At 39.2% G+C, this 13,455-nt stretch overlaps 1 protein-coding gene across 1 annotated transcript in view; it reads right to left on the bottom strand.

The window, feature by feature from the left end:
• Window positions 1-13,455, bottom strand: part of LOC139141518 (protein DOP1A-like) — a 64,835-nt gene that overhangs the window by 30,026 nt on the left and 21,354 nt on the right. Inside the window, exons 8-18 of the mRNA XM_070711111.1 lie at window positions 12,035-12,306; window positions 11,358-11,510; window positions 10,740-10,843; window positions 10,015-10,312; window positions 9,614-9,817; window positions 8,278-9,569; window positions 7,396-7,615; window positions 5,908-6,108; window positions 2,988-3,119; window positions 2,169-2,309; window positions 1,065-1,225 (exon numbers count right to left, since the gene is read on the bottom strand). Coding sequence (XP_070567212.1) covers window positions 1,065-1,225; window positions 2,169-2,309; window positions 2,988-3,119; window positions 5,908-6,108; window positions 7,396-7,615; window positions 8,278-9,569; window positions 9,614-9,817; window positions 10,015-10,312; window positions 10,740-10,843; window positions 11,358-11,510; window positions 12,035-12,306 — 3,178 coding nt within the window. The remainder of the gene's footprint in view (window positions 1-1,064; window positions 1,226-2,168; window positions 2,310-2,987; window positions 3,120-5,907; window positions 6,109-7,395; window positions 7,616-8,277; window positions 9,570-9,613; window positions 9,818-10,014; window positions 10,313-10,739; window positions 10,844-11,357; window positions 11,511-12,034; window positions 12,307-13,455) is intronic.

The following is a 13,455-nucleotide window of genomic DNA, read 5'->3' as shown; positions in this document are numbered from 1 at the left end:
ATTATAGAGTTTCGAAACTGAATCAAAGTATTTTATAATTTGGTGGATGCACTGTACCAATGGACAGTACAAGCACATGTACCCCGGGGGGGGACATGTACATTCTGGAATAAACTACGGTATTATCAAGGTGCAAGATGTTAACAGGTGTGAACAGCGCCCTCACACATTGGACCACACCCACACATGCTGGTGCCTGCATAAAAATGCAAGAACTCACCTCTTTTAGGGTTGGATATCACTTTCACCTAAAAATGTCACCTGACATGTTTAAACACACGGACTTAAAGGAGAATCATGTTTGAACATTTTAATTTTGTTGGTCACAATTTTACTAAAAATTTGGAGGCTATTTACAGAAAAACCATATCCTTATTATAAGTGACATATTTAAAAGGTCACATGTCCTCTCTTTCAAATAACATGAATACACATATTCTAATTTCTACCTGTTGGTGTTTGTCTAGTTTTTTTATGACTGTTGTGTTGCGGTGTATTTCTTCTGTAATGGCTATTTCAGAGTGGGTGCGGTTGCAGTATAGCATAAACTTTTGGCCCTTCCCAGTCCAGGGACCCAAAATTTAGATCAATAAATAGAAATATGCATGCTTAACATCCCTGATCTACTTTGAGGTTGGTTTAGAGTGCAAATGCTCCAATGATAAATCAAAACTTAAGACAAAAGTATCAATAATATGCTAACAACTAAGGCACTGTATGGTGAGCACGCTATTACCGGCATAGCTTTGGATTCTGTGATGAGAACTGAACATAATTCACAATTTAATACTGAAGTCTGCTGACAGAGCGGACAGGGTGAAAAAAAAACTAAGGGTTTGACACTACAGTCTATATCCTCAACTCCTTTTTTGCACAAGTGAGCAATAATAGATCAGAACAACGTTCAATTTCAAATCCCAATGTCACACTGTATTCTTCAGTGAAAAGGTATCAGTTCAGAATACTATTCACTTTCAAATCCCTTTGACTGAACTGGAGAAAATGTATTAATTCTTCAGTGAAAGGTATCAGGTTAGATTGCCATTCAGTTTCAAATTCCTTACCCAAACAGCAGAAACTGGCCGGTTGGGGGTAGGTTGAGTTGCAGACTCTCCCTGAGGAGGCTCAGCAAAGTCTGCCACGAATCCAAAAGCTGGGAACTACTGCTGCGCTGCACAAACTGGTAGAAAAACTGCAGAATATTCACTTCAAGAGACGGCTGATTCTGAAACACAGATTGAAACAAAGTTTAACACTGATCACCCCCAATTCCCTGTAAACAGGTCCACAACCACCATTGATAACAGTGGGTTCGGGTTAACCATGGTGGTGAAAGGGTTAACACTGATCGTTAAAACACAGTAGTTGACTATTATCAGATTTGCCAGACATTTTTGCAATTGTCTCAAGTCCAATATTCAGTCCTGTACACTGGCAACACTAACCCTGGATTCGGTACAGGGTCAATATTTTCCCTTATTTTCAAGGCATTCACTGTCCCTAAAATCTTATTTACAGTTCAACATCTCTTTTTAATTATTTATCAATTTCACTAGTAGCTTACTATGATACACGGCCTTGAAGAGATAATTAAACTCTTTTGTATTACAGGGCAAAGCAGTGAAACTGTAGCATTTCAAGATGGAGCACTGTTTGAGTCACTGTTTACAATGAAGGTCCATTATTTCACTGAAGAGGCAATATTTCCGAGGTCAATATTATTCTCCAACTTTTTACAGATCATCTTACAGAGCGAAGATTAAACATGCTTGTGCAGTGAAAAAACACCAAAAACACAGGAATGTTTGACATAATTTTTCATATTCACAATCTTTATTCCCTATAATGACTCTATATTAACCCTTTGAGCACCAAGTCTATTTTTGTCCCCTTTATAAAATAAAATCCCCACCAATTTTTTCCAGATTTTTGCCAACATTTTGAGAAAAAACTGTAACAAACGAAATAAAATGTCCATTTGGTCAAAAATTATCAAAAGAAAAACAGAAAACTTCATAAAAATTGGTAAAATGTTGCATTAAAATTTTGGCGGGAAAAATTACAGTGCTAAAAGGGTCAAAGAAATGACCTTTGACCTTTCACAGGTTTCAATGATTGATAACAAAATATCTGTACAGTAAAACCTGATGCTGAGTGATTTCACTTACTTTGTCCTTTATGGTGTATGGTGGACCTTTCATCACATGTCTGATGGTTTGGATGACTGTGTCCGTTGGCATGGCTTTTATTGCACTGACAAGCTCCACAAGGAGTGTTTGTTCCTCATTGGCCTGGGGAATGACGATAACCTGAAATTCCATGAGGAGAAATGTGGAATGAAAATTACTGGAATGACAGTAAGAGCATGAACAAAATTTGGAAGCATGAATAAAAATGTCAATTTGTCATTGAAAAACTTTTCTGCCTTTTCCTTTTTTAACTGTATTACTAACTTAGCATGATGAGTAATTCTAAATAATTGAATAAAATGTTTAAAAAATAATCAAATTTATATACATACAAAAACAGCTACATGATTAAAGGAGGATAATATCAGGATCACTAGGTAGTCTACTCTAACAAAATCTATCTTTTATATTTATTTTTCTTGAAACTTGACCAGTACTATAATGGTCATTATGGTCAGTAGTATAAAGGTCATTATCATCAGATTTGCATACCTAAGCAATATGCATAAATAAACTTTGCATAAATTTGACATCATTCTGTTGGGCGTCAAGCACTTGGTGGGACTGCATCACATCAATGAAAAGATAAATATCACTGCAGAATGCTCTCGTTTTTGAAAAGTGAACAATTCACATGTGTTTTATTGAAAGGTTTGCGGTCAAGGTCAGTGTTTCATAAAATAGCAACGGTTATTGAATTATATATAGTCTTTTATAGTTACCTCTTTAAATCATGATTTATGTTTGGAAGTGTGCGATAATTTGAGCTCAGTTTTATGATTGAATCTATACCCTTACCTTACGAGTACCTACAACAGGTCTGTTTAGTTTTCTGCGGTCACTCCACACGACTCCGATGGCTCCCAACAAATTAATTCCATGGTGGAGTGCAATGGGACTGAGAAATTCGAGAATCTGTTGCCTTACAGCCTGTATTGGGAAAAACACACATAAACCAAATATTAATGCTGCCATTATATAGGTCAATGTTTTATACAAAATGTATGGCTGCTTCAAAACTTTGTCTTTTTTTTCTCCATATTTATTTATCTAATTTTGTGAAAATTGTCACAGGTTTGTTCTCTGTAAAGTTGAAGAGATACCAGAGATCAACTTCTGTAAAGAACAGTTTCTGTCTGGAACAAGTCATCGTTGATGACACAGTCCCCACCATAGGCGGCCCATACATATTGATAAGCTTATTATTGAGTTTTTCTCAGTTTTCTCTGTCACTGTCAGCCCCTCTCCTTTTCTTCATGCTCTGACTGATCGTAGTAAATAAAATAAATGACTATATAGCCTAACCTATAGCCTCTTGACTCTTTATTCATTTTACACTCCATTACAAGGACATATATCTCTCATACACACATGCTGTAATTGATTAGTCAACACAACTAATTATGCTAATCCGTGGACTTATCAGAGGTTGGTCAACATCGGAAAGATAGTGATGTTAATGAAAAAGGAGAAGGTAACGAAATGTTTCTTAAAACTTAAACGAATTTCCAATGTTTGTGAGAAAAAATACAGCAAAATTATCGAGAACGCACAGCAGACATTAGGCAGACCACCGTCCCTCCACCCACGGACGGTGGGCAGACAAAACCTTAGCAACACCACCCGATTGAGAGAACCACGCTTAACCACACGAACTTTGACCCTAGTCAAAATCAGGCTTGTCCCTGGGAAATATGTTTACAAGTTTGCCCACATATAAACAACGTAAAGGTCAAAGGTTTCAACTTCCGACTTCCTGCTTTACGGACGTCCTCATGCCATGAACTGCAGGCAAGGCACTGGCAGGGTTTGCACTGTTCGCGACCATTTAAACGTTTGAAATAAGAGTAGCTGGCTACCCTCGGCCATCGACATACATTGGCTGCAGTAGATTTTGGATAAATGGTCATGACTGGCCGCAATTTGGTAATTTCTGGACACATTTCAGGAGAGCTTCTTACCTTCCCGTTTTAGTAACCATTCCTATCTTTCGCGATGTTGACCAACCCGTAAAATCCCTGATAAGTCCACGGATTAGCATAATTAGTTGTGTTGACTAATTAATTACAGCATGTGTGTATGAGAGATATACGTCCTTGTAATGGAGTGTAAAATAAATAAAGAGTCACAGGTTAGGTTAGGTTAGGTTATATAAACCATTTATTTTATTTATTCCGATCATTCAGAGCTGAAGAAAGAAGAGAAAATGATAGAGAAAACAGTGTGAAAAACTCAGTAATACTTGGGTCGCTGTGTCCCCACTGTTAATGGGTGCTTTGATTACAGGTCCTCAGAGAGGATAGAGTCCTCTTCATTAGGTCTGTGATAAAAATACTTTTGAATAAATTTGCTTGATACATGTCTGAGTTGTAGTTCAGGACATGAAAAAATCGTAATAAAATGGCCACATGGTGGCCATATTGGATCGAATCACAAACAAATCAATGTGCATATGTATGACACAGGTCAATGTCCTTGTACCAACTTTGATTAAAATTGGTTGAAATATGCCTGACTTATGGCTTTGTACATGAAAAAATCATAACAAAATGGCCGCACAGCAGCCATATTGGATCGTATCACAAAACAAATTTACATGCATATGTATGACATTGGTCAATCTCCTTGTACCAACTTTGAATAAATTCGCTTGATACATGTCTGAGTTATGGTTCTGGACATGAAAAAACGTAATAAAATGGCCACACGGCGGCCATATTGGATCGTATCACAAAACAAGTTAATGTGCATATGTATGACATTGGTCAATGTCCTTGTACCAAGTTTGAATAAAATTGGTTGAGATATGCCTGAGTTATGGCTCTGTACATGAAAAAATCATAACAAAATGCGGCCATATTGGATCATATCACAAAACAAATTGATGTGCATAGCTATGACATTGGTCATTGTCCTTGTACCAACTTTGAATAAAATCTGTAGAAACATGCCTGAGTAATGGCTCTGTACATAAAAAAATCGTAATAAAATGGCCGCCTGGCGGCCATATTGGATCGTATCACAAAACAAAGTGACGTGCATATGTATGACATAGGTCAATGTCCTTGTACCAATTTTGAATAAAATCGGTTGAGATATGCCTGAGTTATGGCTCTGTACATGAAAAAATCGTAACAAAATGACCGCATGGCGGCCATATTGGATCGTATCACAAAAAGAATTGACGTGCATATCTATGATATTGGTCAATGTCCTTGTACCAGCTTTGAATAAAATCAGTTGAAACATGCCTGAATTATGGCTCTGTACATGAAAAAATCGTAATAAAATGGCCGCCTGGCAGCCATATTGGATCGTATCACAAAACAAATCGACGTGCATCTGTACGACATATGAAGTAATCCTTGTACCAAGTTTGAATGAAATTGCTTCAGGCATCTCTGAGATATCTGCGTGAACGGACGGACGCACAGACGCACGCACGCACGCACGGACGCACGCACGGACATGACCAAACCTATAAGTCCCCCCGGACGGTGTCCGTGGGGACTAATAAAAATAAATACAATGTTACCATCACTGACCAATCACTTGTGATGTCTTAAAATGCTGACTGGTCAATGACCAATCACAGATGACTTTTTAACACTGCCTCACAGTCAAATTTTCAGAATCTAACTGTTGCTGTCATCAACTGATGTCACCTTTCTACAGACAAAACACTGACTGGGCCAACAGATATGTCCTAAAGACTTACTCTAGGCGTTCCGATGACCCAGTTGGCTTTCTTGGCTTCTCTCTGATAGCTGCCACTTCTGCTCTCCTCGTTCTCACAGGTTGTGATGGCCGACCACAGCACCGCGACGGCCGACATGATGCGGGGCAGTATACCCAGCAGCCCCTTCCTGGCTTCGGTGACCGGATTGGCGCTCTGGGTGCTGGTGCTGGCCGCTGCCCCCTGTTGGTGAAGCAGTGTCCCGATTGTAGCGTCCGCGTTCAGAAATATACATGACTGGTACTGCTATACGTATGTGCATGTGAATGACAAGTTTTGGAAGAAGAAAATGGAAGAAAGAAAGAAGGAGATAGCATAGCTAGAAAGAAATGAAGGATGAAGTTGCACACCCAAAAGGCGAGTGTCAATGAATTGAGGAATCATTTTAAGCAATTTACAGAAATGTGACAAAATTACTTAGCAGCATAATGAGAGATTCAAGGAAGCAATTAAAAAGACAGGAAAAGTGCATGAAGTGGTTTATTAAACAAAGAAATAATTTGCATACTGATGTGCGGAAATATGACCGGATGTGAAATATGACAAAATGTAACTCAAAACAAATCATTACACATTGCATTTGATGGGTAAAAGGTAGTAAATAGCGTAAAAAAGATTGTTCATGGATTTATGAATAAAGTATGAAATCATATGTAATGAATCGTATGTCCATATTTTTTTTGCAGAATGAAAATACACAGTTCATCAAATAGGAAATATTATTCAAAGATCTGACATTACAGGGGAACATTGGAATATAAATTGGAGAATAAAATTGGAAGAAAAGATGACAGAGAGTCAAGTCAGAGAGGAATTATATAAAATAAGAAAATCTACACAAGACATGTCATGATGTAGAACACACAACACACTGAGATGGTTTGAAGTTAAAAACATCTGATAAAAGGTAGTGGATAATGGCATTTTTGATTCACAATCCTCATAGTTGCAATATTTTTTTGAAGTCTGAATAAGAGTAAATATGAGGATATTCTGTGTATATTAATTGTTTAAAGACAACAGCGAACAAAATTTGTATGAATGAAAGATAGGTTCACAACTACAACAATACGTGTAACACACCAAGAAATGTCCCTGTAACTTTACCCTGAATCCAAACACTCAAATTCATCAAATATTCCAGGACTTGCAAGGACATTTTCAGCAATTTTGCGAGACTTTTTGAAGTCTAAAATACAAATTTCCAGACATAATTTTTACAGTATATCATTTTTGTCTATCATTTTACATATCATTATACAATATCATGACTAATCATTGTGTAATTTTTGAAAATTGTTTATGGATTATCAATTTTTCTGAACTTTCCAGGTCCCAATTTGAGGACTTTCCAGGTGGCCTCAAAATTCAACTGAGGACTTTAAAGGACTTTCCAAGAGCGTACAAACCCTGTTCAATACACTTCCTTTTTTCGTCTAAAAGTTCGGAATGAAATTCACTGCTTCCCACCTTATGTTTATCCCCACTCAGCGCACCAAACAGGTTGCTAAGCAGCTGTGCAGGGTTGACACTCTCAGTATCACTGGCACTTGTAGTCACACCATGGCGGGAACTGACCGCCGACAGATTGGTTGTACTTTCCAGCAGACAGTAGTGGCACATGGTTGTCAGTCCTTCCAACAGTGTGACTGCATGATCGGGTGGAATGTACTCCAGCTTTGTCATGGGTCTGAAAAGATGCACGTAAAATGTGCTAGGTATGATCTACAATAAATTGCTTTCTCAAGTTTGCTCAGGATGGAGTGACTTTGCATTGATGTATGGTTTTGGCACTGGTTTTCATCAAATGATAGCCGCAGTGCTATAACTGCCTACATAATAATAACAGACTGTTGGATAGAAATAATCCTCTGAACCCTGTTTCTGAGGTAAATCTATGCATGATGTCATAGGACACATGGGGGCAGGGTTCAAAGGTTTAACCTGTCCTCCTAATTCCTTGTAAACAGGTCCACAATCATCATTGATAACAATGAGTTTGGGCCAAACCATGGCGGTGAAAGGGATAATTATGTTGTATAGCCAGAGGATCATATTAACCCTTATGTTAGCATAATGGATATTGATGCTGGAAATACTGTAGGAACAGTTTGATCACGATACATCTCGGTGTATTGGTACTGCAAATATTTATTGGCTTGTGTTTTACTTGTCACAGGCAAGTTCAACTAGAAGTATGACTATCTCAATGATAAAGTGTTAAAGTCATGTACAATATCTGTTACATCCATTAGAATAACAACCAAAAATATAATTAATTCTTTGCATCCTCTCAACAGTTTACTTTGATTCTGATCAAAGGTTATGTTGATTTGAATAAAGTTCACTGACCTTTTATCTCTTTGGAAGCCACCATTTCTGTCATAGAGGTAAGCCAAACTCTCCAGATTCTTGCAAAGCTGATTGGCTACTGGCACCACAATGTTGCCAAGTCCTTTGTCCATATATGGTAATCCATCTGTCACAATGGAAACCCACTGACGGTGCACATGGCTCATGTGGGGCTGCCTGAGCGCACTCAGGATGGCACAGAGGAACATCCCTTGCGATGCGACCCTCTCCGATTGAATGAACCGTAGGGACGACATTGGTTGTTGGAAGTTTGGTCTCACGTGCTCCCATTCCCCAATACCCTCATTGTCAGTCGGCGATCTGTCACTGCCGTCTTTGAGGGAGAACAACTGCTCTTCCAAGACCATGACGGTCAGAACCAGCTGCAGGAGGTGGATCTGCACAGCCTGCGAACTCTTGTCGGACATGTTGAACCCTGCGCTGTACTGTCGCAGCGCCTGCTTCCGGGCATTCAGCACCGTCGCCAGGAGACAATGAAGGATAGCCTTCTGGACTTTGCATCTGGACATAAGATCCTTGATGAAGGTCGCTGTGCCCTTGCCGCTCTCCTTGACCACTTGTACGAGCTCAGCCAGTATCTTCGTCATAATTTCGATACTCAGAATCTGCACGTCTTTGTTACCCCGGATGTCATCCGAAGTTGCCGGCATATACTTGGGATAGTAGCCCCGGATGAAGTACATGCACACGGATACCATGATCTCAAGATATGTGTTACTTCTGAAGCTTGCGAGGGCCTCCTGAGGGAGGTCATCATAGAAGCTTTTGCCCACGATGGATCTGCGATGTCTCGCGAGAAGGTTTTGAAGAGTTGCCAAGTGGGGAGTGTGGATACTGCTGATGCTTGTGGAGGAGGCCGCACAGACAAATGTTCTGGGAATGACCTGCAGGATGTTCCGGAGAGCTGTGAGGACGTAGATACTTCTTCTGGAGTCGTACACTTGTTTGTACATCAGCATGTGCTGATGAAGAGGGTGGACGCTGTTGAGCGCCCTCTTCGTATCCGATGTCAGCGATGCCATGCTGATGTGTCGACGCGGAGAGTCTGGATCACTATGTTCAGTATCCAGCTCTGATAACTTAGTTTCAAAGTTGTCCCATTCAAATTCATCCCCAGCTTCATCATCTGCACTGTGGCCATGGTAATCATCATCTATGTGAGAATCCATCTCTGTTGTCCTGGAAACAGTGGTGTCCTCATCCTTTAACTCCCTCTCATCCATTTCTTGCCATCGATAATGTCTTTCACTGGTACAGCGACGTTGATCATGTCATTCACGATTGCTCTGGCAATTTCTTCCGGCGACTCACTCACACTGTAGGAGTATGCCTCTGGCTCAAACATCGCTCCACCGTAGATGCTCTCTGGGTCGTCCGTCTCACCTCGGGCGGTCGTCGAGGCACCGTCCTCTGGTAGGCTTTCACTGGATCCCGCCACTCTCTTCGCTTTGCTTCCTGTTGCACTACTTGCAGCTGCCTGACTGCTGTACTCACTGCCTGAATCGCTGGACAGCGAATGCTGAGAACCAAATGGATTAACGATGACACTCATGGTTTTAATCTCTGAGTCTGCAGGTACGCGATACGGCGTCGTCTTGTTAGTTTTAGTGATGTACTTGGCTCTCCCATCGATGGACGTCATGGCAAACACCGGAACCTGCTTTTCCATGTTCCTCATGAGGGCTTGCGTTCCATCCTTCTCCACAAAATAACTTATTTCTCCATCGACGTTGGCGATTCCCCGTATCCGTCTCTCGCAGCATCATAGGCATCATCCTTGGCCCTCTCCTCTTCATTCTGGATATGAAGCTGTGCCTGCAGCGCATCCGTGGAATTCAGCCTCAGGAACTGAACGGATACCCTGGCAGTCTTAGGATGAAGGAGAATCAGTAGCATAGGCTCTAAGATCCTGGCAATGTCGCCTCTCTCTATGGCGTGGGTCAGCCACGTGGTCACAACGGCCTTGGTGATGCTGTCTGTATCGTACAGGTGATCAAGTACATTCAACATTGACCTGTTTAGAGAAGGGTTTGAGGGTTAGCATGGGATTTTAGTGGTGCAACAGCCATAATAACATACATCATACGATTTGAAGAGTGCATAAGCAAACTGTGTCATCATCTTATGAAATTTGATGTTTTAATAAGAATTCACATGTACAAAATGTTAAGTTTGCAGATACTATGACAGTACTGTATCTCACTATCAATGGGCAAAAATTTACTACTGTAATAGATTTCAGATCGTATAGATCACATATACTGAATGATTTTTAGCAGGAAATTTTGCAAATATGCGATTCATGTACCAGTCAAAATGATGGAAAATAAAACATTAATTAAAGATGCAATTTCTCCTGTCCATCATCATCTATGTATATAAAAACAGTATGTATATGTATGTACATGTAAGGAGTGTTCTCTAAATTTTACACATTTTACCTGTCAAATGTTCTTGGAATTGTCGACGGACTAACAGACAAAATTCTTCCTCTGATAAGGTGCCATAGTAAGGCAAATTTCACATGCCCTTCAATTGACACAGCCTGCAACAAATGTCAGATTGAGGTCATATGAGTTAGGTGAGGCTCTAATGGATAGATGGTTACATTGGTATTGCTGAATATAAACATTTCATTTCAATATACACAATGAATATGTCTAACAAAGTTGCTCCATAAACAAAGTTATGCATACTATGCTGGTCAAGAAACTGATGGAACATCACAAACCCAGTCTCCTTTGAAGCTGGTTGTGTACCAATACTGGGCGTAAAAATAAGTAAAAATAAGCTCCTAGAAATGAACGCTTCGTATAACCAGTGATTTAAATGGCTCTGTCACCTTGTTATAGAAATGGCAGGTTTCAAAGTGTACAATCCCTTTAAATTTCAGCTCACTTGGTATTGAATGATTACAAGACAGCAATGAGTCTATTTATTTCATAAAATTATAATACTGGTCAGAGCATAACATAATGGAAAAGTAGACATCAACAGTATACAATAGATAGATCCTCTGAAACTTCAATATAGACTATGTTTACATTGGAATTGCATACCTTGTCTTCATGTAACAGAGATCTTCCAATCACATCCTCACATATATTCATAGAGGGCGCCACACTGTGCAGCTGATAGAAGAGGTCTGCAGTCTTTTGGTGATACTGCGGGGTCTGGGCACTCAGCCAGCCCCACAAATTACGGGCGACCAGCTGTTGAAAGAGAAGGACAGACAATTGCCTTACGCTGTGTCAATTAATTATTCAAAATTAATCTATTTCTTATTGCTTTGTTTCATTTATTAAATTATTGTTTGAAAATAGTAATTAATAAATTACTAAAAAAATTACATTTTACAATTGAATTATTAATTTATGATTGTAAAATGCCCTTAGCCCTTTTCGGTAAACATTGACATGCAGCTTGCCTACTGAAGCTGACAGTATAGTATGGGTACATGAATCAACAGATAACATGAACAATGATGAGAACACTGCATATCATGGAACTCCCAAAACAAACAAAAAGAACCAGAAATGATCGACAAATTATCAATATATTGGAAAATTAATATCATTCTGATGGTTTACTACACAAGGTTTTCAACATATTTCCTTCAGCACTAAGTTCGACACACAAGACTAGTATAACTGTACATGTTTTCAAAATCTGAGAAATAAACATCATCAGCAATTTTGAGAAAGGACACAGAAATTTCATGAGCTTGAAACGTTACCTGGAAGAACATGGTATTTTCCGTGATGTAATCAAGGTGAACCTGAGCAATGGCTGGTACAATGACGACAGCTACCTTGCCGGGACCTGTCGATGGGGGACTGCTCGGTGGAGACGGCACAAACGACTTGCCGCTTGGTTCGATGGCGACTGATCTGGTCAGATTGATCAGGTCCAACATTGTAGCTGCAGCCGTGCTCTGGATTTCAAAGTTACTGACAAAGCAAGAACATGTGATCAGGGCTTGCAGCCACTCCGGCAATGAGGTTCCATCTGAAAAGACAAGATTTGAATGGTCAGTTTTAGTATCTGACGAATGTCAGCCATGATGTATATACATCAAGGTTACAGAAAGATGTCTTATGATCTGCATGACCCCTTTGTGATGGAAATATATCAATGCAATCTTCTGTAATATCGACACAGAAAATACCTGAACAGAGGGATGGTTAAAGGTATACAGTCACCTGTAATCTAAATATGCCCATATATAGTCAAAGGGGCGTTCCTTGGTATTCAAAATGGCCATGTGAGGGCGCTGTTTTTTAAAAAGCGGCCACCCGCTTTACATCTGTGATTGGTTAGATTTTCTCTTTCCATGGTAACTGTGGCAAAATTGGAACAGGTGACAGTATACCTTTAACTTTTGTCAATCATATTACCATCATGTACAGAAAACACCCAGTGATTTTGAGATTTTAATTTCCCCTTGGATAATAGCCTCCTTACCATTTTTTACTTATCAGAAATTTTGAAAAGACGAACAATTATTTGTATTTTCTGGCAACGAGATGTAGAACCACGCATGGAATAAAAGTCTGAACAGCTTACCTGGATTTATTACTGCAACTGAAAAACATTTTGTATCGTGTTGTGAATTTAAGGGGTCAATTAGCTGTAAATTTTGATTATTTTTTTGCTATTTTTGTTACGTATGTCAATTGCAAGTTCTTGTTCTTCTTCCTAAACCATGTTGAAGCACCTTTTAATATTTACCTTTTCAACACATTTATAACATAACATGCAAATATAACAAGCGACCTAGCGGCCGATATAGCTCTGCTGTGTTTATGTAGAGAATAACTATTTTTGACACATGTTGATGAAGAAGGTGGAAATCTTTGATAGCTCAATGCAGTGGCCAGAAAAAAGTAGCTAAAATAGCTGCAAAAATACACAATCGAAGATTTCATCATACTTTGAATATATCACATGGGATCATCCCTAAGAACATGTCAACCAAAGCTACTCATGAGTAATTTTTGGAGAATAAAATTTTCTGCCCAAAAATGGCAACAATTGCCCCCAAAAATAAAATTTGCAGATTTCATCATAATTTCAAAAGATCAAATTTAGTTCATCTATAGAAACCTGTATACCAAATTTCAAAGCTGTTAGAGCAGTTATGTTATGCTATGTTAT

The sequence above is a fragment of the Ptychodera flava genome, chromosome 10 (assembly GCF_041260155.1).
Source record: "Ptychodera flava strain L36383 chromosome 10, AS_Pfla_20210202, whole genome shotgun sequence".
Lineage (NCBI taxonomy): Eukaryota > Metazoa > Hemichordata > Enteropneusta > Ptychoderidae > Ptychodera > Ptychodera flava.
This window is presented reverse-complemented; position numbering and strand designations above follow the sequence as displayed.